The sequence below is a fragment of the Jaculus jaculus genome, chromosome 1 (assembly GCF_020740685.1).
Source record: "Jaculus jaculus isolate mJacJac1 chromosome 1, mJacJac1.mat.Y.cur, whole genome shotgun sequence".
NCBI lineage: Eukaryota > Metazoa > Chordata > Mammalia > Rodentia > Dipodidae > Jaculus > Jaculus jaculus.
This window is the reverse complement of record NC_059102.1, coordinates 132986823-133014249: the sequence shown is the minus strand read 5'-3', so window position 1 is coordinate 133014249 and position 27427 is coordinate 132986823. Positions and strand designations below refer to the sequence as shown.

Genomic DNA, 27427 nt, shown 5'->3' with positions numbered 1-27427 from the left:
TTACTGCATCAAACACTTTATTATTCATGAAAAACGTTTTGCTTGAGCATTGTACTGGAAGGTCTAATGCATAAATAGTACTTGAACACCAGTTACTGTTACACACCTTCCTTGGTGGTGCAAGGCAATCAGTAACAGGTGACTGCACAAGCAGTAAGTCCTCCTGGGTGAGAAATTGAAAGAATTTCATTGTGAAGTTACTGCCTCTGGCACAGATGTTACAATTTGACAATTTACTGGTTTTCAAGCATCCAAATTTATTACAGGGGTTACACTTGCAAATAATAGATTTTTGGCCCCAAGTACAGTTAAAGGAGAACACTTATTAGCCACCAAATATGCTGACCTCAAATGGCTGACTGAAAACATACTACAAGGTTGATGCAAATACAAGAATTAAACTAACTCAACTAGTGATGTGGTTTTGTATGCTACATACATAGACCTTCAAAATAAGCAGTTCTGCAATAAACGTTAACATTTATATCAATAATTATTCATCTGAAGAAAAGTTATTCTAGGTCAGAAAATAATGCAAGCAACTTCAAATTAATCTAGATACAGGTACTTTATTTACAAATATTTAGATTAATAGCATTTTGTTACATCAAATGAGTACAGCAGTCTGAATAAATCCTTCTGTCACAAAAACAATAAGACCCACTGTAACTAACTTTGGGAATCAGGGTATTGCACCTAAACAAGCTGCAGTCCTTAGTTTGTGATTGCTACCTTATATCCCAATGGGTGGCTTATTTTGTTTTTGAAAATATATACACACACCAGCAGGTCATGGTCCCTGGGCAAATCCCTTATGATGCAGCAGTGTAAGCAAAATGAATCACTGTAAATCTTTAACAGAACAAACCAATCTACACCAGAATTTCTTTTCAGTTAAACAAAGACAAAAAGATGAGTCCACAAATAAACCAAATCCTATTTTCTGCACATTCCAGTTTGGGATTTTATATAACATTGACTATACAATGCTCTGGAACTATCACGTTTATGTTTATTACCCAGAAAGATGTCATTTTACATGAGTGTCTGTAAAGCGGGATTTAAAAATGTGTATTTTAAACACAACATTTAAACTGAGTGCATTAATATAATATGCTCAGGCTTACCTATCCTACACTTGACTTCAAATAACTTTCTCAATTCCTGGCCACCATAAACAGCTAGAAATCAATCAACAGAAGTGAAGAACTCAAGTTTCAGGAGCCAGACCACCCAGTGCAAAGTAGTAACTTATGTTGTGTCAGCACAACACTAAATGCCATTAGAAACACTTTCCCTTTCACAAGACAATTTATGCCAACATGACATAAAATATTCCCTCATACTATAAATGTAAGGGATAATATTAAATTATTTCATTGTAGTGTAAAAAATGCACAATTTAAAATCCCTTAACAGCAGACCTGCGGTTCTGGCTATCTGGTTCAGAAGTTGACTATTCCAAGATAAAGGTATAAAAGCTTAAAATGTGCAATAATAAACCCAGCCTTGTTCCTTTTTCTATACAGTAAGGCAAGAATGCAGCCTGTAACACAAAAATGTTTACAAAAAGAAAAGCAGGTTAGCACATTGTTGATTGCACAAACAATTAGAGAATCAGCAGGTAAGCCTCCGTGTACAGATGGAATAGAATCTGCTAGTGTTAATCCACTGACACCAGCTCTTTCCAGCATGTCCCACACGCTGCTGCAAGGAGTGGAGCCAGTCTACTTGTGAACTGCAGTTGTGTCTTATTTTCTTGCATGAAGTGGAAGAGTAACATGGTCACATGTAGGTCACACTGTACAAACTGGTATTTTATACTGTTCCAATGCCAGTAATCAATTTATTTTCTTCATTAAAATAATATACACAGAAGGTATTGTTAGTTCGATTCCTTCAAATTTTATACATATTTACTTTCTGTTAAAGAGAAAAGGATAAAATGGTATAAAAAAAGATAAAGCTATTAAGCATAAGAGAAAAGAGAATGGATATTTTTCTGTGCAAGGCTAAGAAAGAAGCAAACCTCATCAAGAAAAATGCCACCCCTACAACAGGGAACTTACCCAACAGAAACAAAACAAAGTAGCTACAGCCCCTCTCTACCATCAGAAGTCATTCTACAGCAATGAGCTTACTGGTTACACAGACATACTTGAACAGTTTTAAAGATGGGGAGAAAGACTGAAGAGACCAAATTTAAACCGTATAATGAAACAAAGCCTTGCTAAAAGGGAAGATAAAAATCAAGTCCAGCATCAGTGCTCAGTTTAAATCAAATATATTGGTGACATACCTATCACAAAGACAATCAAGGGGGGAAGAAGTCTAGATTCACCATGCAGGAGAGATTTATTACTCTACTTGCTTTTGATAACCTGATTACATCTAGTTGTTTAGCAGTTTAGTATTGTGTTAAACTGTTTTTACAAGAGTTGCTTTTTGTTGTTTTTTTTTTAATTAAACCCAGTAAGATGTACAGAAGACAATGAGGCAGTAAAAAGTACTGCTTCCAACAGACAGAGGTGAAAGGTCAAATGAGAGCCAGAGCAAAGAGGTCACTAGCAACCACAGCCTTCTCTTTGGGGCTGGGGTTCACTGGTTAGCCGTCCTCCCTGTGGGGCTGAAGGTTTGTGTTGTACACCAGACTCAGCAGCATTCAGATCCAGGCTTCCATCCTGAATGTTCTGATAGATTTTCTTGGCAGCCTCAAGAAAAGCATCTTCTACGTTCTCTCCCCTAAGAGACAATCAACAACTTTATTTACGAACCACAGCTTTCTAGAAAATACAAGACATTACACACTAATCTTTTGCTAACCTTCTAGTCAACTACCATGTTTTCAACTTAGCCACTGTCATCTAATAAGAAATTACCAGAAGGCTGAGCTAAGAGAACAACATGGGAAGATGTTTTCGGTGGAACGCACACAAGTATTAAGAGCTGCTTCTAAAAACTCTATACTGTGTTGTCATTAAAGTGCTGTTAACACTATATAACAGCTGATAGGCCATTTTAGAGACAACACAGAGGGTTCTCCAAACAAATGAAATCTCTCCAAATGCAAATTTGAACAGGATTATCAAGCTTTGTACCACTGTCTAATCAACCAGGTAGGAACTGTGCTCTTTTTTAATCATGTGATAGCGAGTAAGTCTAAACAAAGACAGGTTGCCCTCCCTGTGCCATTCGCAGGGATCTGGGATCTAAAACATGAAGAACTATGACTGGGAGCACTACAGTTCAATGATGGAAATAGAAAAAGAGAAGGAAATGTTCACTGTGCTTCTGTTCAGATGTGATTATGTTTTATAAGGTGATCACAAGCCTTAGATACACGCTGATCACATTTTGAGTCTAAGATGCCAAACTCAACCTGATTGTGGAAGTCAAACACTTTTGAAATGTAAGCAGTTTTATTTATTAAGCTGGGTTATATCAGTGGGTATAATTGAGGTACAATCCTTTAAGTAACAAAAATCACATTACTTTGAAGTGTGAAATAGGAAAAGATGTTTGCAGTAAGATTTTCCTACCATAACCATTATACATGTATACAATATACATGCCACTGTCTATACATACAACATATATGGTTCTACTTTCAAACCTGAATGTATACTTACGTTTTTGCACTTGCTTCAAGGAACAACAAGCCTAAAAATAAAGTTCAGAGTGTAATTAGGATATTTCAAACTAACTCACAAGAGCATTCCCTTCCACAACATCAAGTTTTTATTAGCTGGCAGTAGTCTTATCATAGTAGTTCATGAAAGAGTATGTGATTCTGAGATATAAGGCATCTTTATGCTTATCATTAAGTAATGTTATGTTTCTGGTATGTATCACAGAAACAACTTTTTTTGTTCTTGAGCAGTCTCCCTTTTAAAACGTTATAAAATAACCTGAAAGATCAAAATCCCATCTTTCCTTGAAATTCTCCTAAGAGTGATCATTAAGTCTTAAAAGAAACCCACCATTCTCTTCAGCAAACTGCTTGGCTTCTTCATATGTAACATCTCTCTGTGCCTCCAAATCTGCTTTATTTCCTATGAGAATTATTACCTAATTTGTGAACAAAAGAAAGATATCTTAAAATAAACCAAACATTCAAGTTCTGAAATACAAAAATCTTGACAAAAAAATTCCAGCCCAAAATATATACTAACAATTATCATGGAACTACAGAATCAAAAAAGGAGTCCTAAGAAGGGTCTTGGCATTCAGTTAGGCCACAGGTTGACCAGTACAGAAGGTATGTTTCTCAGATTTACACAGTCCCTATATGGTCTCTGTGGCACATTATTTTTGTTGCTTTTTTGTTTTTACAAACCTTTAAAAATACAAAAACATGCTTAGTTTTCAAGTCTTTCAACAAGCTATGAGTCATAGCCCACAAGCCATATCTTGTTTACTTTGTTCCTGGGTCTAGGCCAAAAAATGGTTTATCTGAATAGGACTAATGAAAGATCTATGAATGCCTTGTAATTAATTGAAAATACAAAAGCAAGGACACTCCCTGGGGAAGATGGCTTTTACCAGATTGAAGTTTCTGGGACCCTCAGGAAGCTTAAAAACCATTAATAGTTCACTCCCTAAAGGCCACAGGTAGATTACCTATCTTAAAAATGCAAATCATGCAAACCAAAAGGCTTTGTCAAAGACAGTCAGTGGTAGCAGAACATTTAGAACTAACAAACAGCCTAAACCAACCAACAGCCTAAACCATGATCTACAAATACCATCCTACTCTGCACTATTCCTGTGGAGGTGTATAGTTGTATGTAACAATGATCACCAATGTTTGTGTGTATGTGGGACAAAGCTGGAGGGTGTAGGAGGTGTATAAAGTTCAAATATTGGATAAAATGTCACATTACTATGTCCACTTTGGAGTCATCTAAGCAAACAGAGTTATGTCAGAGTTAAAGGCAGCTCTGTAAAATTTTTATTTTTTTAAATAGGCAACCTTAGCAAACACCACAAGGTTTTTGACCTTCACTTGGGACAAGGAAAGGAATATGGATAAATCATTTCTACCTACCTACACACAACTTATTTTGGACACCATCTCTCTCTGCTTCTTCCAACCATTTATGGATACCTTAAGAATGGACAGTTTCAACTAGTACCAAGCTCCCATCATTTTTTTAATTAATTAATTTATTTATTTATTTATGAGAAAGAAGCTAATAGAGTATACAGCATAATAGGTACGCCAGGGCCTCTAGCCACTGCAAACAAACTCCAGATGCAAGTGCCACCTTGTACATCTGGTGTTTGTTACACAGGCACTGAAGAACTGAAATCATCAGGTCCTTAGGCTTTGCAAGCAAGCACCTTAACTACTGAGCCATCTCTCTAGCCCATATTTTTAAAAAATTATTTGTACTTTTATATAAAATTATAGTACCTGGCTCTTCCAACTTTCAAAACTTATTTACTTCACTGAGCTACATAATTATTTTGGTCTGAGTGTAAATCTTTCACAATGACATTAGTTAACTAGTACAACAAAAGGGAGCATTCTTTAAAAGTGTGTGTCAACTGAAAAGGGAAAATGATGCTCATATATTGACATTTAAATAAAATACTGACACTTAAAAAAAATCAGCCTGGGGCTGGAGAGATGGCTTAGTGGTTAAGGTATTTGCTTGCAAAGCCTAAGGACCCAGGTTCAATTCCCCAGGACCCACATAAGCCAGATGCACAAGGTGGCACATGTGTCTGAAGTCTGTTTGCAGTGGCTAGAGGCCCTAGCATGCCCATTCTCTCTCTACCTGCCTCTTTAATAAATGAATAAAATGAAATATCTTTTAAATTGGCCAGGGCCGGATGTGGTGGCATATGCCTTTAATCCCAGCACTCAGGAGGCAGAGGTAGGAGGATCACCATGAGTTTAAGGACACCCTTAGACTACATATGAATTCCAGGTTAGCCTGGACTAGAGTGAAATCCTACCTCAATAAAACAAACAAAATTCAGCCAGGCATGGTGGTATACACCTTTAATCCCAGCACTGGAGAGGCAGAAGTAGGAAGATCACTGTGTTTGAGGCCAGCATGGAACTACAGAGTAAGTTCCTGGTCAGCCTGGGCCAGAGTGAGACCCTACCCTCCCCCCCCAAAAAAAAGGAAGAAAGAAAGAAATCAAGCCAGGCATGGTAGTACATGCCTTTAATCCCAGCACTGAGGAGGCAAAGGTAGGAGGATGGCTGAGAGTTTGAGGCCACCCTGAGACTACACAGTGAATTCCAGGTCAGCCTGGGTTAGTGTGAGACCCTACCTCAAAAAAAAAAAAAAAAAAAATCAATTTTTTAAAGTTAGGCATTATATCACATGCCTTTAATCCCAGCACTTGGGGGGGCAGAGATAGGAGGATCACTGTGAGTTTGAGAACAGCCTGGAACTTCTAGGGCAGCCTGGACTAGAGTGAGATCCTCTGGAAAACCACCCCCCCAAAAAAATCTTTTTTAAGTATCAAGTTGGATAAAGTCATAACGACCTGGTATAAGGTAAAGGAGGTACTCAAAACAAGAAATATGGGGCCAGGCATGGTGGCACATGCCTTTAATCCTAGCGCTTGGGAAGCAGAAGTAGGAGGATTGCCATGGGTTCAAGGCCACCCTGAGACGACACAACACAGTGAAATCCAGTTCAGTGTCGGCTAGAATGAGACCCTACTTTGGAAGAATTAAAAAAAAAAAAAAAAAAAAAAAAAGATATAAGGCCCTCTGGGCAGGAGGGCAGGCTAGGTAGTAGACCATTTGCCTAGCAGGCACAAAGCCCTAGCATAAATGCCCAAACATTCACCACTACCCCACAAAAAAGTACTCTCCCAATTCCATATGATGTCTAAACTGGATTTACCATTTCCCTGAAAGAAGAGACAAAGTGGTATGCTATCAACAAACACAAACAAAACTGAGAAAAATACCTAAACTCATTAGAAACTAAAGGCAATGTCATAGAAAATATTATTTGAGCTAGGCCTCAAAAGATTTTTTTTTTTTTTTTTTTTTGGTTTTTTGAGGTAAGGTTTCGTTCGCCCTAGCCTAGGCTGACCTGGAATTTACTATGTAGTCTCATGGTGGCCTCAAACTCATGGTGATGCTCCTACCTCTGCCTCCCGAGTTCTGGAATTAAAGGTGTGTGTCACTACCAACTAAGATTTTTGAGTTGGAGAGATGGCTCAGCAGTTAAGTGCTCTTCCTATACAAACATGAGGCCCTGAAGGGGTCTGAGACCACCAGAGTTCAAATCACCAGATCCCACATATAAACAGCTGGGCATGGCAAGTGCCTATAACCCTAGTCCTACAGGGAAGCAGAGACACAAGAACTGTGGGAGCTCTGCAAGCTCCAGAATCATTAAAAAGACTCTGCTCGAAACAAGATCAGGCAGAAAGCAATGGAGCAAGATGCCTGACATTCCATTTGGGCCATGGCAGACAAGCATGTGAGACACCACAAGGGAACACACACATGCATCTCCACATCTCACACACACACAAGGAAAAAGGAGTTTCAAAAGAATATGAGTTTATTTTGTTTTTAGCATTTTACTTGAAATAACTACATAAATACAGCAAAAAATAAGTGTGGTATTGTGTACCATTCACCAAGCTCCCCCAATAGTAGCTATAGTACCCTCAAACCTAGAAAACTGATATAATTCTGCATGACCCCCAGTTTTCAAATGCCCTTATATATGAGACTATGTGTATATGTAGTTCTATGCAACGTTATCACAAGTACAGACTTTCATCACCAGTCAGGACACTGAACTATCCCATCACTACAAACGAACTGCTTCATGTTACTCTCTTTTACAGTCACATCATCACTCTACCCACCACCCCATCACTCAATTGTTGTTCATCACTCTATACCTTTGTCATCTGAAATACATTATAAATGGATTCATACAGTTTGTAAACTCTTGAGGCTTTTTATAAACTCCACATACCCCCCATGAAATCCATCTAAATTATGGCCTATATCAATCATTCATCTTGTGTGTGGCTGAGTAGTACTCCATAGCATATACGTACCAAGACTGCTTCACTATTTACCTGTCCATAGCTGGACTGTTTTGGTTTTGGCTATTGCAAAAACAAAAGCTACTGTGACATTCATCTACAGGCTGTATGTCCACCAGCAGTGGATTTAATATGATAATGGAAAGAAAAGTTCCAGGCACCAAACCTAGCAGAAGAGGCCCACAATGTTAAATGACTTTCAATTATGATTAAAGTGCTATTTTCTGATAAAAGCTAATCTTATCACCGGTTATATACTTACTGAGTCAGACCTCTGCTAGGTGCTAGAAGTATAAAGCTAAGTGAGACACAGACCTTGTTCTATGGTTCACTAGTTTCCCTCTCATTATTCTAGGAACACCCTCCACAGTATCTAATGAAGCCTTATTCAAGTCCCAGCTCACACTCCAGCTGTCGATAAGGCTGGTTCCTACAGACAGCCCTGATCATCCTGCTCACCAGCACTACACCATCACTCTGTTTTTAGGACATTTTTCAGTGTGCAGTATCAATACCTGTACACCTGTAGTCTCTCTCCACTACACTAAAAGCTCTTGAGGACCAAAGACACATTTAACTTTGTGTGCTCCAGAGTCCAGCATAGTGGCTAGCCTTGAAAAGCTCAACAAATACCCTCTTGGGATGATTTAAGAAATTATTTCTAGGCTGGACAGATAGCTTAGTGGTTAAGGTGCTTGCCTGCAAATCCTAAGAATTCATGTTAGAATCTCCAGGTCCCACATAAGCCAAATGCACAGTGAGGCAAGCAGGTAATGTCACACATGCACACAAGGGGGTGCATGCACCTGGAGTCCATTCAGAGGCTAAAGGCCCTGGCATACCCATTCTCTTTTTCTCTCTCAAAAATTTTTTTTAATTTTTTAAAACATGTAGAATATTTATTGTAAATTAATATTTTATTGAGATAATTATAGATTCTCATACAATTATAAGGAATTAAAAAGCTTCCTTCTATGTTTTACCCAACTTCCTTCAATGGTAATATTTCACAAATCCAATACTGATACCCTTTAAAATAATAATTTCACATTACAGTTTCCCCTTCACATGAGATCACTGCCACATTCATACCTTTCTTCTTCTTTTTTTTTCAAGGTAGGGTCTCACTCTAGCTTGGGCCAACCTAGAATTCACTAGGTAATCTCAGGGTAGCCTTGAACTCCTACCTCTGCCTCCTGAGTGCTGGCTCCACGCCCGGCTCCATTCTTTTTTTTTTTTTTAAGACCATAAACATAACAAAAACCATGAGTAAAATAAAAAGTCTGGAGCAACTAGAGCTATTAAAAAACTAAAGTTTTTAATTAACTAATTTCTCATCCATAATACATAACAATCTCAACAGTAAATGGCTTATCTTAAAATTTCCATTGTAAGACTCATTTAACTTACAGTATTTGGGTTGGTGAGATTCCTTGCATCTGTCAACCAGCTGCTTAAGTGGTTATATGTACTTCTTCTGTAAAAATACAATTGACACACAAGAAAAAAAAAACTTCAATATATATTTAAAATAGAATAAAACAGCCAGGTTATGACATGCTGCATGTTTATGATCCCAGCAATTAGAAGGCTGAGGCAGAAAGACCTTACATTTGAGAACACCATGATATAAATGAGTTCTAGATCCTCCTAGGCTACACAGTGAAACCCTGTACCCAAAATACAAACATACAAATATGCACATACATACAATGCATGCTTTAATAAATAGATCCTAAGTATAATTCCACTTTGATTAGACAGATATGCTGAAAACTGGCTGAGAAATAAAACCAACATAATTTTCAAAACTCTAGTCAAAAAATCATTTTTTAAAGGTAGGATCTCACTATAACCCAGGCTGACCAGAAATTGACTGTGTAGTCTCAGGCTGGCCTTGAACTCATAGCAATCCTACTTTATCCCAACCCCCACCCCCAGTACTGGGATTAAAGGCATGTGCCACCACACCTGGCCAAACTAATTTTTTAAAAAAATATTTTATGGGCTGGAGAGATGGCTTAGCAGTTAAGTGCTTGCCTGTGAAGCTGAAAGACCCCTGATCAAGGTTTGATTCCCCAGGAATTGAGCCTCAAATCTGGGTCCTTATGCTTCACAGGCAAGTGCTTATCTGCTAAGCCATCTCTCCAGCCCCAAACTAATTTTTTAAGTCAGGTTCTCACTATGCAGTCCAGGCTGCTTCAACCTCCCATGTATCCTAATTCTAACTCTGTACCTCTCAATCCTCTGAGGTCCTGGATCATAAGCATGTGACAGTATATATGGCTCAAAACTCAAAATATTTTTTCTTTATAAACAAAGAGAGATAGAAGAGAGGCAAAGAGAATGGGCACACCAGAGCCTTTAGCCACCACAAACAAACTCCAGATCTATGCACCACTGTGCATCTGGCTTTCTGTGGGTACTAGGGAACTGAACCAGGGTTGTTAGGCTTTACAAATTAAAGCACCTTAACCTCTGAGCCATCTCTCTAGCCCCCAAAACTCATTTTTAAGTATCACAATGTCCATCAACTATGCTAATGACATCAGAAGTAAATAGTTTACAATTAAATACATAATCACATAAGCAGGCCAATATGCAAGCAAAGAACAGAAGATTCTGAAGCAAATTTGCCAATTTGGAGTCAAAATTAACACTATCTGAAATCACCCTAATTGTCAATTGTAAGAGAGAGACAAAATAGTACTAAAATGGATAACCAAATTTTTGCATCTCCCCTCAAACTACAATTTTCAATTAAAATCAAGAGTCACACAAACTGGCACATAATTATTCTTCTTAAAAATTTCTCTTTGTTCCCTCCCTACCCTATCTTTCGTATCCTCCCTGCCCCTCTCCCCCCAACCTTCCTTCCTTCCTTCTTTTTTTTTTTTACTTTGCGTTTCAAGGTAGGGTCTCACTCCAGTTCAGGCTGACCTGGAATTCACTATGTAGTTTCAGGGTGGCCTCGAACTCACGGCAATCCTCCTACCTCTGCCTCCCGAGTGCTGGGATTAAAGGCGTGCGCCACCACGCCCAGCTTCCACCTTCTTTCTTTTGACAGGAATATTTAGCCTGATTTCAAACTCATCATCTTCCTGCCTCTGCTTTCCAAGAGCTGAAATTACAGGCATGCATGATCAAACCCAGCTAAATAATTCAGAGTAAGCTAACTATACAGAATAAAAATTGGCCTTGAAAAGACAGTTAATGTTGGATTACAAATCAAGTCCCTTGCTATCAGAAGTAGTTTATACTAACTTTGCACTCTTATAATTTAAATCTTTGCTTGGCCTTGTTTCCAGGTCTAAATTTTAACATTGGAAAACGAATATAGTAACTCCTCAAATCTTGCTTGCCTTCTACTAAAGTGAAAAACAAAACTTCATATAACATCATTTTTCAATACTGCATTTCATTTTCAGATTCTATTCTGTTAGTTTCACCTACTATCATTTTTCAATAATCATAAAATCAATGTATTGAATAACTAATAACTGAAGAGTAGAAACATAAAATCCAAATAAGTTCATTTACAGCCATCCAATCAAAAAGAAAGGTTAATTCAATAAAGAAACCACAATGCCAAAGCATGAAGGATGAACAGCCATCAACCTCTTACCTAGTGATATCATACACCATAAGTGCACCCGCAGCTCCTCTGTAGTAGCTTCGTGTAACAGCTCTAAATCGCTCCTGTCCTGCAGTATCCCAAATCTGCAGTTTGATTTTTTGACCACTAACTTCAATTATTCTTGTTCCAAATTCAACACCAATTGTGTGAGGACAATCAGCCATAACTATGAGAGAGGGGTAAAAAACAATATGCCAACTTTGAGAAAACTTCAAAGACCAGAAAGGGGGAAAAAAAAAAACCTCACTGAATAACAAAATGATTAATATTATAGGCTATAAAGCAACTATCACTAGGGAAAAAATCCTATCAAAAGCTTACAGGAAGCCAAGAGAAACGTGACTGACTAGAGGGTCAGCAAATTCCTAGAAAGAAGCAAATAGTAAGTAATGAGTTTTATAGGCCAAATGGTCTTTGTCATTTACTTAAATTTGCTTCTAAAGTATGTAAGCACAGAGAATATGTAAAATAGGTCTGGTTATGTTTCAATAATTTTTTTAACTCAAAACAAGCAGACATGGGTAACTGGACAGTTGCTGACCTCTATACTTAAAAAAATCTGCTAAGTACAAAGTAAGACTTTTAGTAATCACTACAATACAAACAGTGTACTAAATTTAGCCTTCTGACAATCATTACCTGTAACAGATCAATATTCTTAGGACACTGTATTATCAATGTCTCAGAGAAAATCATTACATTTGATACATATTTGTATGACAAAGTCATAAACGCCTAAGCCAATAGGACAAGTATATTAGTCCTTATAATTAGGCCATTTAAAACCACCCAAGTTCACTATACTCTCATGCAAGGACACAGACCAACAGACCCTCCTCAAAATGTAACAGGAAAACACTATGGAGTAAGCAGCACAAAAATGCCACAGAAGTAACTTAAACTATATAGAAACAATTACAACTATATTTAGTATATCAATTATAACAAAATAGTCCCTTACCCTATAACCCAAGACAAGAGCTGTACTCTGAATCTTGATCAACTGGTCATAAAGGCAGAAAGAATTCCATCTTAAATATTTCAAGTATACTAATTATAGCTAACAAATAATATATGCAGCAAAATGTCCTATAAGATAGTCAATTAAAAGATTTAAACTTGACATTCTGTAAATTAAAAATTAAACTTCATGTTTAACCATCAAGAAATCAAAACAAGGGCTGGAGCGGTAACTCAGCAGTTAAAGGCACTTGCTTGCAATGTCAGCTGACCTAGGTTCAATTCCCCAACACCCATGTAAAGCCAGATGCAAAGGGTAGCACATGCATCTAGAGTTCATGTGCAGTGGCAAGAGGCCCTAGCATGCCCATATATTCCGCTTCCCTCCCTTGCTAATAAATAAATATAAAAAAAGAAATCAAGTGAATTAGATCCTATGTCATATATAAAAATCAACAAAAATATAGAGCTGAGGAGGTGGCTCTTTGCAAAGCCTGCTGGCCCAGGTTTGATTCTCTAGTATCTACATAAAGCCAGATGTGCAAAGTATCACATACATCTGACTCTTTTGAAGGGGTCTGAATGCTCAAGGAGTGTCCTGTTCTTCAAAGTCTGCTTTATTCCCCCGCTGGATTAACAAATTGGCATCCCACCTAGTATTATGGAGTATAAGAAATGCAGCAAAGAGAGGGTCATTGAATTTGCAACACAGTCTTGAGAGGCCCTGGCCATTCTCTTTTCTTCTATCTCTCCTGTCTCTCAAATAAATAAAAATATAAGCCAGGCATGGTGGCACACACCTTTAATCCCAACACTTGGGAGGCAGAGTTAGGATTGCCATGAGTTCAAGGCCACCCTGAGAATAGACAGTGAATTCCAGGTCACCCTGGGCTACAGTGAGACCCTACCTCGGGGCAGGGGGCAGGTAAAAATAAATAAATAAATAAATAAATAAATATTTTTAAAAAATCAACCAACATGCTGATAATGATATTCCTTTTTATCTACACCTATATTAAAAAAATCACAGTACTTAAAGACCTAAGAGCAAATATGGAAACAAGTTATATATACATGCATGAAGTACACAGAAAATGACATTTTCTATGAAGTAGAAATGTAGCAATAAAGACAGCTAACATGTTACCTCACATATTGAACTTACATTTTTTTTCTGTAAATTGATGAAGCAAGCAAGATTTTCCTACCCCCATATCCCCTGTTTAAAAAAAAAAAAACATAAGTAAGTTTCACACAGCAATTACATCCTCACCTTTACATTCTTATAATCATACACAATGACTGCTACATTTTACCATATTCTATCACAAGTTTCTATGACACTTAAAAACTTACTATTCCCCTCCTTTATAATGGAACCATTCCTAACCTATAGTAGTGATAAAATCTGGCTACAAATTACAATGTCTAATAAATAGGCACCAACTAGAAAGTGCTTTGTAACAGAAAAATTATTGTAATGGTACTTTTTCATTTGAAGTGTTTCAAGTGTGCCTGGCTCCCTTGATCTAGAGTAACAAATGAGGTAGCCATGTAGCAAACACAAATGCATTAACATTTAGAAGCTTGCTTGATTCACTAGGTTTCCCAATCTACCTCATATTCTTGTAGAATTCTATAAAAGAACTTCTAATAGATGTCCTCTCTGGCTATATTACAGTAATTGCAAACACTGACAAAGGTATTATGAAGTTACATCAACTCAATATTGGAGCAAAGACTGTTCTAATGCAAAGAATTCACTGAAACGCAAGTAGGCTTTTATTTATTGTATTTATTTATTTATTATTTATGGGAATTTGCTTTTTTGTAAGTTTTTTTATTTTCCAGTGCTGGGGTTCAAATTCAGGGCTTTGCATAGTAGGCAAGAGCTCTACTATTGATCTACAGTCTCAGCCCTTCACTTGTTACAATTATGCATAGATAAGCAACACTGACTTAATTTGAGCAAAATCTCCTTGAAATGTATGGGGGAAACACCATTTTATGCATATCCCACAATTGATTCTGACTCATTCTCTACCAAATTTTGGAATTCAGGGAAGACCTTAAAGCTTTCCTATTTTTCAAATATTTCAGCATAGGAAATTAATCACATGTGCAATATTAGCATGCTTGTTGCTAGCCATGAAGAACAATCAAGATCACTTCGCTAATACCCAATACTTCTACAGAAGGATCCAGGGCCTCAATGTAAAAGGTACATTTATTCTTAGCAAGAGTTCTGAAGTTAGAAAAATCATTAAATTCTTCTGGAGTCATGTTCAAAGTATGAGCATATCAATGTTTCATGTTAACCTTCTTTGGGCGATAAGACTGTAAATTAAGCAAACTTACCAATAATAATATACTTAAAGATGTAAGAATAGTTGTACGGTGCAGTTGCCATGGTGGCACTAAAAACAAAGAAAATCGTGTTACTTCAGAAAGAAGATATCAAAAGATATGTGTATTGTGATGACATACATGCACATATATATAAAACAAAGCACAATGACTATAAAAACAAAACAGTGGGTATGGTACATCGGTAAAATTCATTTCCCAAGCTGATCAAATCAAAATCTGTTGAATGAATGTTGCTTTAATATGCTCATGTGCTATCCAAGAAGTATCAGAAAGCAGATGTTCCAAACAACTTCAGTATTGTCACTCAAAATCAAATGTTACTCTGGAAATTTGTAAGAAGAAATGTTTATAAATTTAAGCTAAACATTATTATATCAGTTTCTTCTTCTTCTTTTTTTTTTTTTTGTTTTTGGTTTTCGAGGTAGGGTCTCACTCTAGTCCAGGCTGACCTGGAATTCACTATGTAGTCTCAGGGTGGCCTTGAACTCATGGTGATCCTCCTACCTCTGCCTCCCGAGTGCTGGGATTAAAGGCGTGCGCCACCACGCCCGGCTTAGTTTCTTCTTTTTTAAGATCACCTTCCCTCTTAACTGGTCAAGTTAGTTATGATCTGTCTACTTGTTCTGAACTCTGATTGGTATACTAACATAAACTCAAAATAATTTTTTATCCTCTACCTTTAATTTTTTAAATATTTTATTTATTTATTTGAGAGCAAGAAAAAGAGGCAGATTGAATAGGCACATCATGGCCTTTAGCCACTGCTAATGAACTCCAGATGCATGTTTCACCATATGCATCTGAATTACGTTGAGTTCTCAGAAGTCAAACCTGGGTCCTCAGGCTTTGTAGGAAAGTGCCTTAACCACTAAGCCATCTCTCCAGCCCTTTAAATCCATACCTAACAGAGATCTAAAGAGCAAACATGATTTCCAAATCAAACTGATTTTAAAAATTAGACTGAACCACATGAAATTGTTGTTCCGAAAGCTTTATTTTTAATAAGAGAGCAGCTCTATGGCTCAACCTAATATACAACTTGATTATTAAAAATACATTGAAAGAGGGCTGGAGAGATGGCTTAGTGATTAAGCACTTGCCTGTGAAGCCTAAGGATCCCGGTTCAAGGCTCAATTCCCCAGGTCCCACCTAAGCCAGATGCACAAGGGGGCGCATGCATCTGGAGTTCATTTGCAGTGGCTGGAGGCACCGGTGCGCCCATTCTCTATCTATCTGCCTCTTTCTGTCTGTCTGTTGCTCTCAAATAAATAAACAAAAATACACTAAAAGGGCCAGTTTTGGTGACACTCACCTTTAATCCCAGCACTCTGGAGGCAGAGGTAACAGGATCGCTGTAAGTTTAAGGCCACCCTGAGACTATAGTGAATTCCAGGTCAGCCTGGGCTAGAGACAACCCCTACCTCAAAAACCCAAATAAATTAAAAAAAAAAAGGGGGGGGGAGCCAGGCATGGTGGTACATGCCTTTAATCCCAGCAACTGGGAGGCAGAAGTAAGAGGATAACCTAGGATTACAGAATGAGACCAGGTCAGCCTGGACTAGAGTGAGACCCTACCTTGAAAAAAATAGAAAAAAAATACATTGGAGAGCCTTCTGTATACTATCCTAGGAATTGTGCAGTGCTATAAAATTGTACCTATGCCTATAAAATGTAAAGAAGTTTATGTATTAAAAGAAATATATATTTTTTTGGCCTGCAAAGCCAAAGGACCCAAGTTCGATTCCCCAGGACCCATGTTAGCCAAATGCACAAGGGGGCACATGCATCTGGAGTTCATTTGCAATGGCTGTAGGCCCTGGCGCACCCATTCTCTCCCCCTCTTTCTCTGTCAAATAAATAAATAATAAAATACTTTAAAATAAGTATTTAAAAAAGATTTTGTGAGATCACAGCCCATTCCTTACATGTCAGATACTTAACCTGAAGAATTCTAATTTCTCTACTTTTGAACAACTTAAAATTTGTTGGGCACACTGGCATAGACCTACAATCCAAGATTCCTAGGAGACTGAGGCAGGGCAATCCAGGAGACCGTGGATATCTTGGGTAATACAAAGACACCCCTGGGTCAACAACAATAAAAAAAAAAACTCTCCATATAATTCATGTGAGTTATCTTGAATGTTGGTTAGACACTGTACTAGGTGCTAGAGAGAGAAATTCTAACAGCAGTGTAACTTCTGGTAAGTCAATTCTCATCAATTTGCAGCTTAAGGAAAGACAAAAACTATAAAAAACTATATATAGCAAGATTAAATAGTTTGAAATTTGGGGGCTTACAGCATTTTAACTTGGCTTGCAAAATAATGGTCAATATTACATTACACAGCCAGGTATTTGGTATTTTTAACTAAAATTTCTATGCAATTTAGCTTGCAAGAACATCTGGCCAGGCATGTTAGCACATGCCTTTAATCCCAGCACTGGGGAAGGAGAAGGAGAAGGATCAAGAGCTACAGAGTTCCAGGTCAGCCTGGGCTAGAATGAGACACTACTCTGAAACACACACACACACACACACACACACACACACACACACACCTGTAATGTGTCATTAAGGAGAAGTTAATTCTTAATTACAGTAAATTGTTAAATAATCATTTCACATAGTATAGTCTTTGCAAGTTGCCACCTTGCTCCCCAATCCATCTCAGCATGTTGTAACACATTTATAACCAGTCTTTGACATCAAAGAACACTCCCTAACCAGTTCTTTCCAGAGTTTTTCTAGTTAAAGTTACAGTGATTCAAAATAGCCTAGATATCCATGACCTTGCAGTGCCCAGTACTACCTACACAGGACCCTCATAATAGGAGGAAAAGATGATGACATTAAAATAAAAAAGAGACTAACTGAGAGGGGGAGGGGTTAGGAGAGTGGATTTGTAAAGGGAAGGAATTATCTATCATAGTTTATTATCTATAATTATGGACGTTGTCAATAAATTTTTTTAAAAGAATTACTGTGATTGTGAACATAACTTTTGCCTCTTTTGAGATGCTACTAGGGCTCAAAACCTAAAATATACTTGATCTCAAGGTCAAACTATTATTGACCAGATCTCTGAGCCAGATATTAAAATATAAGGGCAAAGACATACAGATTAACAATTTTTTCAAGATTACTGAATTATTAACCTGCATTTACTTTTTCTTATTTGTGCATGCATATGTACATGCCAGGGTCTCTACCCATTGCAAAAGAATGCCAGATGCATGTGTTGGCAGCAGGTTTTGCAAGCAAGTGCCTTTTTTTAACTGCTGAGCCATCTCTCCAGCTCCACTGACTTCTTTTCTACATGAAAAGAGTACTCATTCCTTCTAGTTAATTTTTAATTCCTAAAACTCCATTTTCAGATGCAATCATTTAGTTGAATTACTATTTCTCTTGTGCTCTTCCCTTGACTTTCCTATTTTCTTTCACTATTCTAACTAAAATGCCCATACATTACTTCCTTCTATTTTGTTAGGTTAACATTATAGGGCCTGCAGTTGTTCTCAGTGGTAGAGTATATGCTTAGCAAGTACAAGGTCCTGACTTTAACTCAGCACACAAAAAATCAGGGCCTTTAAAAAGTCCCAAATTCAACTCCAAACACTCTACAGAGTAATCAGAAAACTGTTATTCAATTCTAGTTGTACTAGTTATGTACCTGCTAGTTATTAGGTAAAATTCACTAATTATCTATTAAAATAATGAATTTTTAAATGTTCTCAAATTAGAAGCATTAATATAAACTATTTCCAAACAATTACTATTTCAGAATGAATGCTAGTACTTTGATTCTACCTCACCACAAAAATTTTCAGCTTGTTTTTTTTAAATTGCAAAAATTAAAACCCATGGGATTGGGAAAATGGCTCAGCAGTTAAAGGCACTTGCTTGCAAAGCCTGTTGGCCTGGGTTCAAATTTCTAGTACCCATGTAAAGCCAGATGCATAAAGTGGTGCATGTAGATCATTTGCAGTGGCAAGAGGCCCTGGTGCACCCATAGAGTGTGTGTGGATATGTGTGTGTCTTCTCACATATCATATAATTCCAAAAGCAGAAATAGAAGATAAATAGCCAAGCAATAATTTCTATAGACAAATCAGGCAAAAACATGTGTCTTATCCTAAAAAAAGAAACAAACTTGGGCGTGGTAGTGTATGCCTTTAATCCCAGCACTCAGGAGGCTGAGGCAATAGGAAGATCCCTGTAAACTGAAGCCTGAGACTAATTCCAGGTCAGCCTGGGCTACAGCAAGACCCTACCTTGAAAGACCAAAAAGAAAAAAAAAAAAAGGAAATGGTAGGTTTAAATAAATACATATTTTAAAGAAATAATTCTATCAAAATTATGTATTCACAGAAGAAGAGCTATATTCAAGAAGTCCCTTTTAGCTGTGCTCAATATTAACAAAGAGAAAGGCAGACAGAGAGAGAGTATGGGTGTGCCAGGGCTTCCCGCCACTACAAACAAAACTTCAGATGCATGTGTCACTTAACGCATTTGGCTTTACATGTGTACTAGAATACCAAACTCAAATCCTTAGGCTTTGCAGGTAAGCACCTTCCCTCAACCTCATTTCTCGAACATGAAACATACCAATAAGGTCTATCTACCTCTGGAAGGAGAAAAAAACTTTTCCCCTTGATATTTAAAGGCAAATTTTCTATGAGAACTCAAAATCAAAGGGGAGGGAGGTAAGAAATCTTGGTCTAGTTCACTCTGAAAACACTAATCTACTCAATACTACAATCTAATTAAAAGCAAAACAGCTTGGCAATATTGTGTACAACTCAATTTGTAAACTGGTAACAAACACAATTTTTACAGTTTCCATTTATTGGACCAAACAATATACTAAAAAGCTAATGTGTGACTTCATCTTTACTGTTATCCTTATAAGATAGCTACTATTATCCTCATTTTACACATGAGGAAATAGACTCAACATGTAAATAATACGCTCAGATCACAGCATGTAAATGGACAAGTCTATACTCAATCTAGTACTACTTTGACTGCAAGGATTCACCTCAAACACTTCAATAGTCTGCCTTCTCCACGTGATTATAAGATGTATCACAAGGCTTCGTAGTGATGCTTTAGGACACAGACCTTTCACTCACTGGGTTCTAATTTAACACTCTGAGTAAGAACTATTAAGTATAGGCTGGAGAGATGGCACAGTGGTTAAAGGTGCTTGCTTGCAAAGCCTAGTGGCCTGGGTCCAATTACCCAGTTCCCAGGTAGTCAGATACACAAAGTGATATATGCATCTGGAATTAATTTGCAGTAGCAAGAAGCCCTGGTGCACCCATTCTCTTTCTTTCATCCATCATCTTTCTCTGCTTGCAAATAAATGTTTGTTTGGGGTTTTTTTTGGTTTTTTTTTTTGGTATTTTTTATGAGAGAGAGGGAGAAAGAATTGGTGTCTAGGGCCTCCAGCCACTGCAACTGAACTCCAGACATGTGCACATATGCGACCTTGTGTGTTTGTGTCACCTTCTGTGTCTGGCTTATGTGGGATCTGGAGAGTCAAACATGAGTCCTGAGGCTTCAAAGACAAGCACCTTACCTGCTAAACCATCTCTCTAGCCCTAAAATATTGTTTGAAAAAAGGAAGTATTAAGTAATTTCTGAGTATACTCTAACTTTAAAAAAATGTAGATACAAATAACAATAATACCAATAATAATTTATAATATTTTAATTAACAAAGCAGTTTCTAAGGGAAGGACTAACATTTGAGAATCACTCATGTGATGATCCATATTACTTTCCCCTACACTCTCTAAATCCTGATTCTTACAACTCTGTTAAGCCATCATTATCCTTAGGCAAAAACCAAGATTTAAAGAAATTCACGCTTCTGACCAGTGTTACCAAGTTAGTCAAGGGCAGATTCAGAACTTGAACCAAGAGGCTTAATTCCAAAGACTATAATTTTCACCCTCCAGAGAGCTCAAGTGTACAAACATAGACAGATACACTTCAGGGCTGTCAAGAGAAATGTTTATTTACTACATACATAAGCACTATTAATTGTGCTATGTTCTCAAGTGGCTTCTTGTAAATACTCAGCATACTAATACTGCTTTCACAAAGAAATTGTCAACTTTACATTATGAATACAAAACACACCTCTATAAAGCAGAGAAATATATTTAGAGATGGGTTATAACAATGCATAAAATATGCAACAGAGTTTTCACTCAATGAAATTATGGACAATATTTCTGGGTCAATACATTTATATCTATCTAAATGGTTACTAAACATGTACTAAGTACTAACCATTGTGCTAAAAACAACAATATGGTCTCCATTTACTAAATTAGATCCCTTCCCAAATAAACTTATATAAGCACATATGACTAGTTTTAAAACACACAGGTATAGATGTAAAAGTAGACACTTTCATACACATCGCTTGGAGAATTCTGAAAAGCCACATTGAGAAAGTTATTAGCATACTTAAGCATTTTAAAAATGAATGAATTCAATTCTCAGCACTGCAAACAACCCAAATCATTCTTTGGCCTGGAAATCTACTCAGAAGTAGCCTACCAAAAAAAAAAAAAAAAATCTTCTGCCTGTAACACTACAGGTACAAGTGCATATAAAACAATATGCATGGTTTTAATAAGTTTTATCTATACCTGCTGATGGAGAAATATATGCATGATTTTCCAAGTGAAACAAAAACGCATCATTTCCATGTTAAACACACATACACTCAAAACTCTCTATGCACAAAATATGGAAGAATATACACCAAATCGTAAGAAACAGGCTGGGAGTAGAAAAGGCAGAGGAAAAAAAAAGAGAAAAAAAAAAAAGGAAAATTAATTTTATAAATCTCTGAGCTACCTTATAATGAGCATGTACTATATCCATTGGGTAGTATGTTCCAAAATACACAACATACAGAAGATAAAGGACTAATAAATTTTACTTAATTTAAGAGACAGTCAAAGAGCCAGATAGAACGAGAATGGGCATGCCAGGCCCTCTAACAGCTGCAAACGAACTCCAGACACGTGCCACCTTGTCCATCTGGCTTATGTGGGTCCTGGGGAATGTCCTTTGGCTTTGCAGGCAAGAGCCTTAACTGTAAAGCCCTCTCTCCGACCCTGATAAATGTTTTTAAAAGCACTTTTACATATCATTTTAACACATAAACAGGCTAAAGAATAGCCAAGAAAGAAAAAAAGCCTTAACATTTCCAACATTATTTCTATTCTTACTGGTAAGATGAAAGACACCATACTAAACCAATTATGGGATTGAACTCAAAATCAAATAAAAAATATACTCATGGGCTGGAGAGATGGCTTAGCGGTTAAGCGCTTGCCTGTGAAGCCTAAGGACCCCGGTTCAAGGCTCGGTTCCCCAGGTCCCACGTTAGCCAGATGCACAAGGGGGCGCACGCGTCTGGAGTTCGTTTGCAGAGGCTAGAAGCCCTGGTGCGCCCATTCTCTCTCTCTCCCTCTATCTGTCTTTCTCTCTGTCTGTTGCTCTCAAGTAAATAAATAAAAAATGAACAAAAAAAAATTTTTTTTAAATATACTCAGTAATAGAGGACATTATCTCAATGTTTTTATAGTTTAACTCCTTACTGTATTTATTTATATACTATGTCATCCACAGTTATATTGCTATTCCTTAGATCACTATACATAACTGTTTCAAAACAGGGAAAAAACAACCCACTAAATATTGCTGATCATCTGAAGCCTTATCCTCATGGTTTAGTTTTTGTTTTGCTTTACATGTTTTGTTAGCAACACTGGAGACAAGTCACAACTGCTTTTGTGATTCCAAGATGAAAATATTTGAATCTATACTAAGCAAAAACCTCTGAGCTAGGGTTTTGATGATGATAATTATTTAAAAAAAAAAAAAAAAGGGCTGGAGAGATGGCTTAGTGGTTAAGTGCTTGCCTGTGAAGCCTAAGGACCCCAGTTCGAGCCTGGGTTCCCCAGGTCCCACGTTAGGCAGATGCACAAGGGGCGCACGCGTCTGGAGTTCGTTTGCAGAGGCTGGAAGCCCTGGCGCACCCATTCTCTCTCTCTCCCTCTATCTGTCTTTCTGTGTCTGTCGCTCTCAAATAAAATAAATAAATAAATAAAAATTTTTAAAAAATTAAAAAAAAAGAAAGCTGGGGGAGACTGGAGAGATGGCTTAGCACTTAAAAGGTTGGTTTGTAAAGTCTTGACTACCTGGGTTTAATACCCTAGTACCCACGTAAAGTCAAATGCACAAAGTGGTACATGCCTCTGGAGTTGGTTTACAGTGGCAGGAGGCCCTGGTGCACCCATTCACTCTCATTCTCATATTTATTCATTCTCTTTCAAGTGTTCAAAAAATGTTTCAGGCTTTAAAAAATGTTAACCACTCTCAATAACTCTCGTTTTTACATTTTATCTTATACATCTTACTAAAACTATGCTAATATATTTACTACTTATAAAAATCAGGGGTAGAGGGCTGGAGGGGATGGCTTAGCATTTAAGATGCTTGCTTGCAAAACCAAAGGACCCAGGTTTGATTCCCCAGGATCCACATAAGCCAGATGCACAAGGTGGTGCAAGCATCTGAAGTTCGCTTGCAGTGGCTGGAAGCCCTCGAGTGCCCATCCCTTCCCCCCAGGAAATAAAAATAAAAATAAATCAGTGGTAGGAACACTCTAGATTCTGTTGGAAAGTTCAGGTATTTAACAATTATGAAATTTAACATGAAAAAAATGAAAAGCAGCCTTTGAAACATAGCCTAATACCAAGCAATTTTCAGTAGCTTTTAGTAGTAGGTTTTACACTGTTATTCTAACTGCGATCCAGCTACTTTATGAACAATCTCTAACCCTAAAAACTCATTGTACACATAAGGGAAACAGATCAGGAGGTATATACTCATGGATATATACTAAATGGAGAGCTAGGATTAAGGCTCTCCAAAGACATGCTGCTTTTGTTGATTCAACAGATACTAAACACCCATTAATGCCTAGCAAAATCACAAGACAGAGTCTGAGATTAGATAATTTGGGAAAGGTCAATCAAATAACTAGGAAGTAGCAGTACTAGAGTGGCAATCCAAGGCAACAAAACTCCAAAACAGGGCTGGAGAGATGGCTCAGGGGTGTTCAAGGCTCTTGATTGCAAAGCCTGACCCACCCCCCGCCCCCACCTCAAGCATCCAATTCCTCAGTATCCACATAAAGCCAAATACACTTAAGGGGAGCGTATATCTAGGGTTCATTTGCGGTGGGAGGCCCTGGTGGCGCCCATACTGTCTTTCTCTCTCAAATAAATAAAAGTATTTTTTAAAAAGCTGGGAGTGATGGCCCACAACTTTAATCCCAGCACTCAGGAAGCAGAAGTAGGAGGCTAACAGTGAGTTCGAGGCCACCCTGAGACTATATAATGAATTTCAGGTCCCTCTAAGCTAGAGCAAGACCCTACCTCGAAAAAAAAACGGGAAGGAAAAAATGACTCCAAAACCTTAACCCACCAACCTACATGCCTCTAAGCATAACCAAAACTCTTCCAAACCAAACTCCCAAGGAAAACTGTTAGAAGGATGGGGAGAAGAGTGAAGGAAGCTGGACTGTTGCAAGGTTAAGTATGACCTTAACAACGGCATTTAAGTAAAAGGTATTTAGGATAGCAATATGAGCAGTAAACTTTGCAAGAGTTTAAATTTGGGCTTTGTAAGGGTACAAGGAAAGCATCTTTCTTCACCTATAAAGTGGAACTTCTACACCACCATCACCCGAGGTTGTGAAAATGAGAATATGACAGTGTAGCAGCAAATACAATGGACTTTGGATCACAAAAGGGTAAACAGATGACATCTAATGCAAACAGAGGGGGGAAAGGAATTAAGTTGCCTGTACGCTTTAAAGTTTAAACAAGTGCCTTAAGGGCCTAGCCATCTCCCCCAGCGCGCCTGAAAGTTTTTCAACAGCCGTGTGTACTCTGAGTGTCGTATAGAATATATGAGCAAGGGTGGAGGAGAAGACAGTTTGTACGTACCCTCGTCAGTTACCTCACAACGTCAAGCCTCAGTTTTCCCCTCCCTTTATAAAATGGGGAAAACTCAGGATACCTCTCAGTAAGATGTGTTTAGGCACCTGGCACACAGTAGAGTGCAAACCGTAGCAACCCCCTCCTGCCCATCTTCTTAAATTCTAAAAACGCCCTAACTTCTTTTTCCTTCCTCATTATTTCTAGACGCTAGGCAAGTTCCAGGCTTTACAGGGTGTCCAAACGGGGCGTTTACAGGGGACTCAGCAAACCCAGCGCCTTCACCATCAGCCCCACACAACCCTGCCGGCAGCCGGGAACTACAGACAAGACTGGCCCACGACGACAAGGGCACCGGAGCCAGCCCAAGACGCCGGCAAGCGCGGAGGTGCTGCCCAGCCCTTTGTAGTGCGGGCCAGATGCGGCCCTGCGGGGTGGGCATGCCACGTCTGGGGCTCGTGGGTGGTACGACGTCGCGGCACGCGTGGGTTAGCACGGCGGGGGGTGGGTGGTCGGGCCCAGGCGGCGACAGAGGAGCCCCGCAGGCCGGGTTGGGCACACGCCCTTTCGCGGCCCTCCTCGGGGGTCGGGGGGAAGCGCGCCGGGAGGCCCGGGGCGGCGGGGCACGCCGAGTGCTGACAAGACAGGCCGGCGCCCCTCGGGGCTCCGCCGCGGCCTGCCCGGGCCTGAAGCCGGCCCGCCGCCGTGCCACTCCCCGGCCCTCGGAAGCGCGGAAGGCCGCGGGCCGCACGGACGCTGCGGAAGGCCCGGCTTACCTGGGGGGTTGCTGGTGGCTGGGCAGCTTTCCGGGCGGGAGGGGGGCGTCAGGACGAGGAAGAGGAGTGCGGACGTCGCGGGACGTGGGTGGGGGGCGGGGACACGGGTCGGCCGAGGCCCCGGCAGGGAGGCGGACGGCCTCAAGAGTTGCAGACGCTCGGACGACGGTAGCGGCGGCAGCAGTGACTGCTTCGGCGGCTCCCTCAGGATCTTCCTCGGGCTGGTCCAAGATGGCGGCGCTCCCTGCACAGGGTTTCCTGTCACCCTCGCAATGGGCCGGACCACAAAAGAAGGGGGGAGGATGCGCGCGCAGCCGGCCGAGCCCGGAAGAGGGAGGCGGAGGCTGACCTGATGGCCACGCCCCTTCCCCAGTCCTTCCCTCCGGACTCGAAGCACAGCCTCTGAGCTCGCTCCATTGGCCCTCGCGCCTGGAGGGGCGGGGAAAATGCTGTGCGCAAGAGCAGTCGCGTGTCCTCGCCTTTCGGGAGGAAGTCACTGCGCAGGTTCGCTTGGAGTGTGGTGTACTGCGTCTGGGTCTGGGATGACTAGGGATGTGGCTTCTGGAGAGTTTCACAGTTTTTAATGCGGGCGAGTACGTCTTACTACACCATGTCCTTATACCGGCCACTGGGTCATACACGCATTTACTGCATTCATCCAACATAAATGCATTGACCCGTTCATAGCAGGGCACAAGCCAACAACCTGAGACATCTCCCCATTTTATCAGGTAGTGGAATTTTGGCTCACATTTACCAACCCACTTGTACAGGCCTTGTGTTTCACCTGTCTCTTCTAACTTTGCTTTACCAGGAACATCTTTGACAAGAAGGAACTGACATTTTCACAACTTGATCCCCATTGTCAACACCAAGTTAAGACGACATGTTGCAGACCTTGATGTTTTGACTTTCTTCTTAGGCCTAGGGTGTTTTCACCTTGTGCTTGTGGAGGTTTATTTACTTTCGTGTTTACATTTAATTTATATTTTACGATTGCATTGTGGCATAGAGATGAGTATATTAACCGACAGCAAGGCATTTTCTTCAACATAAAGGTTCATTTTTCCCCTCCTGCCTTTAAAGGAGCTCAAAACATTTCTGTAGACCCCCTAAAAGTATTGTGGGATGTAAACCTTGTGTCTACCATGCCTAGTGGACAAGATGGCTCTTCCTCAGAACCCCCAAAATGAAGCTGAGGCACTTGCACTTAAGACTTTTTTTTTTTTTTTTGCCATGGGAAAGTGTACAACAGTTTACAGATCTCTTATTCTCAGAAAGATGGTACAAATCCCTTTTTGCACATCACCTGATTTTTAACATAATGTCTCTTTTGAAAAAATAAGGGATCATGAAGTCTGACTCACATGGGTCCTTGGGGCAATTAAAGGAGACAATATATATACAAGATGCCTGGCATGAAATAACTCAAGTGGGAGTGGTTACTATTATATGATAATAAAATGTAAAGTTCTATTTAGAACTCTTATAGCCCTGGAGGTTTATGCTTCAATATATATATTTGTTAATAAGTATAGCATTTTCACATTTTTGCAATCAAGAAAATTTCTGGATGATCACATAGCCCAGTAGTAGAACACTT

General features: G+C 39.0%; 1 protein-coding gene across 2 annotated transcripts; it reads right to left on the bottom strand.

The window, feature by feature from the left end:
* On the bottom strand, positions 1-26094 carry Rab14 (RAB14, member RAS oncogene family). Of its 2 annotated transcripts, XM_004662754.2 has the most exons (8): positions 25825-26094; positions 14999-15057; positions 13806-13859; positions 11669-11846; positions 9454-9520; positions 3981-4068; positions 3630-3660; positions 1-2742 (listed from the first exon to the last, which is right to left on the bottom strand). In XM_004662754.2, exons 2-8 carry the CDS (start codon positions 15048-15050, stop codon positions 2565-2567), a joined length of 648 nt encoding a protein of 215 aa, XP_004662811.1. In that variant the 5' UTR covers positions 15051-15057; positions 25825-26094; the 3' UTR covers positions 1-2564. The 2 variants fall into 2 exon arrangements, with proteins under 2 accessions (XP_004662811.1, XP_044989123.1); XM_045133188.1 differs by lacking the exons at positions 13806-13859; positions 14999-15057; positions 25825-26094 and adding an exon at positions 12642-12660.
* Between the last annotated feature and the right edge of the window lie 1333 nt (positions 26095-27427).

Excerpts from the sequence above, each read along its gene's own strand:
- Rab14 (XM_004662754.2), bottom strand. The coding sequence starts at position 15,050 with ATGGCAACTGCACCGTACAACTATTCTTACATCTTTAAGTATATTATT. Across the intron at positions 13,860-14,998 it reads CTTTAAGTATATTATTATTG|GGGATATGGGGGTAGGAAAA; the intron begins GTAAGTTTGCTT and ends TTTTTTAAACAG. Across the intron at positions 2,743-3,629 it reads CTTGAAGCAAGTGCAAAAAC|GGGAGAGAACGTAGAAGATG; the intron begins GTAAGTATACAT and ends ATTGTCTCTTAG.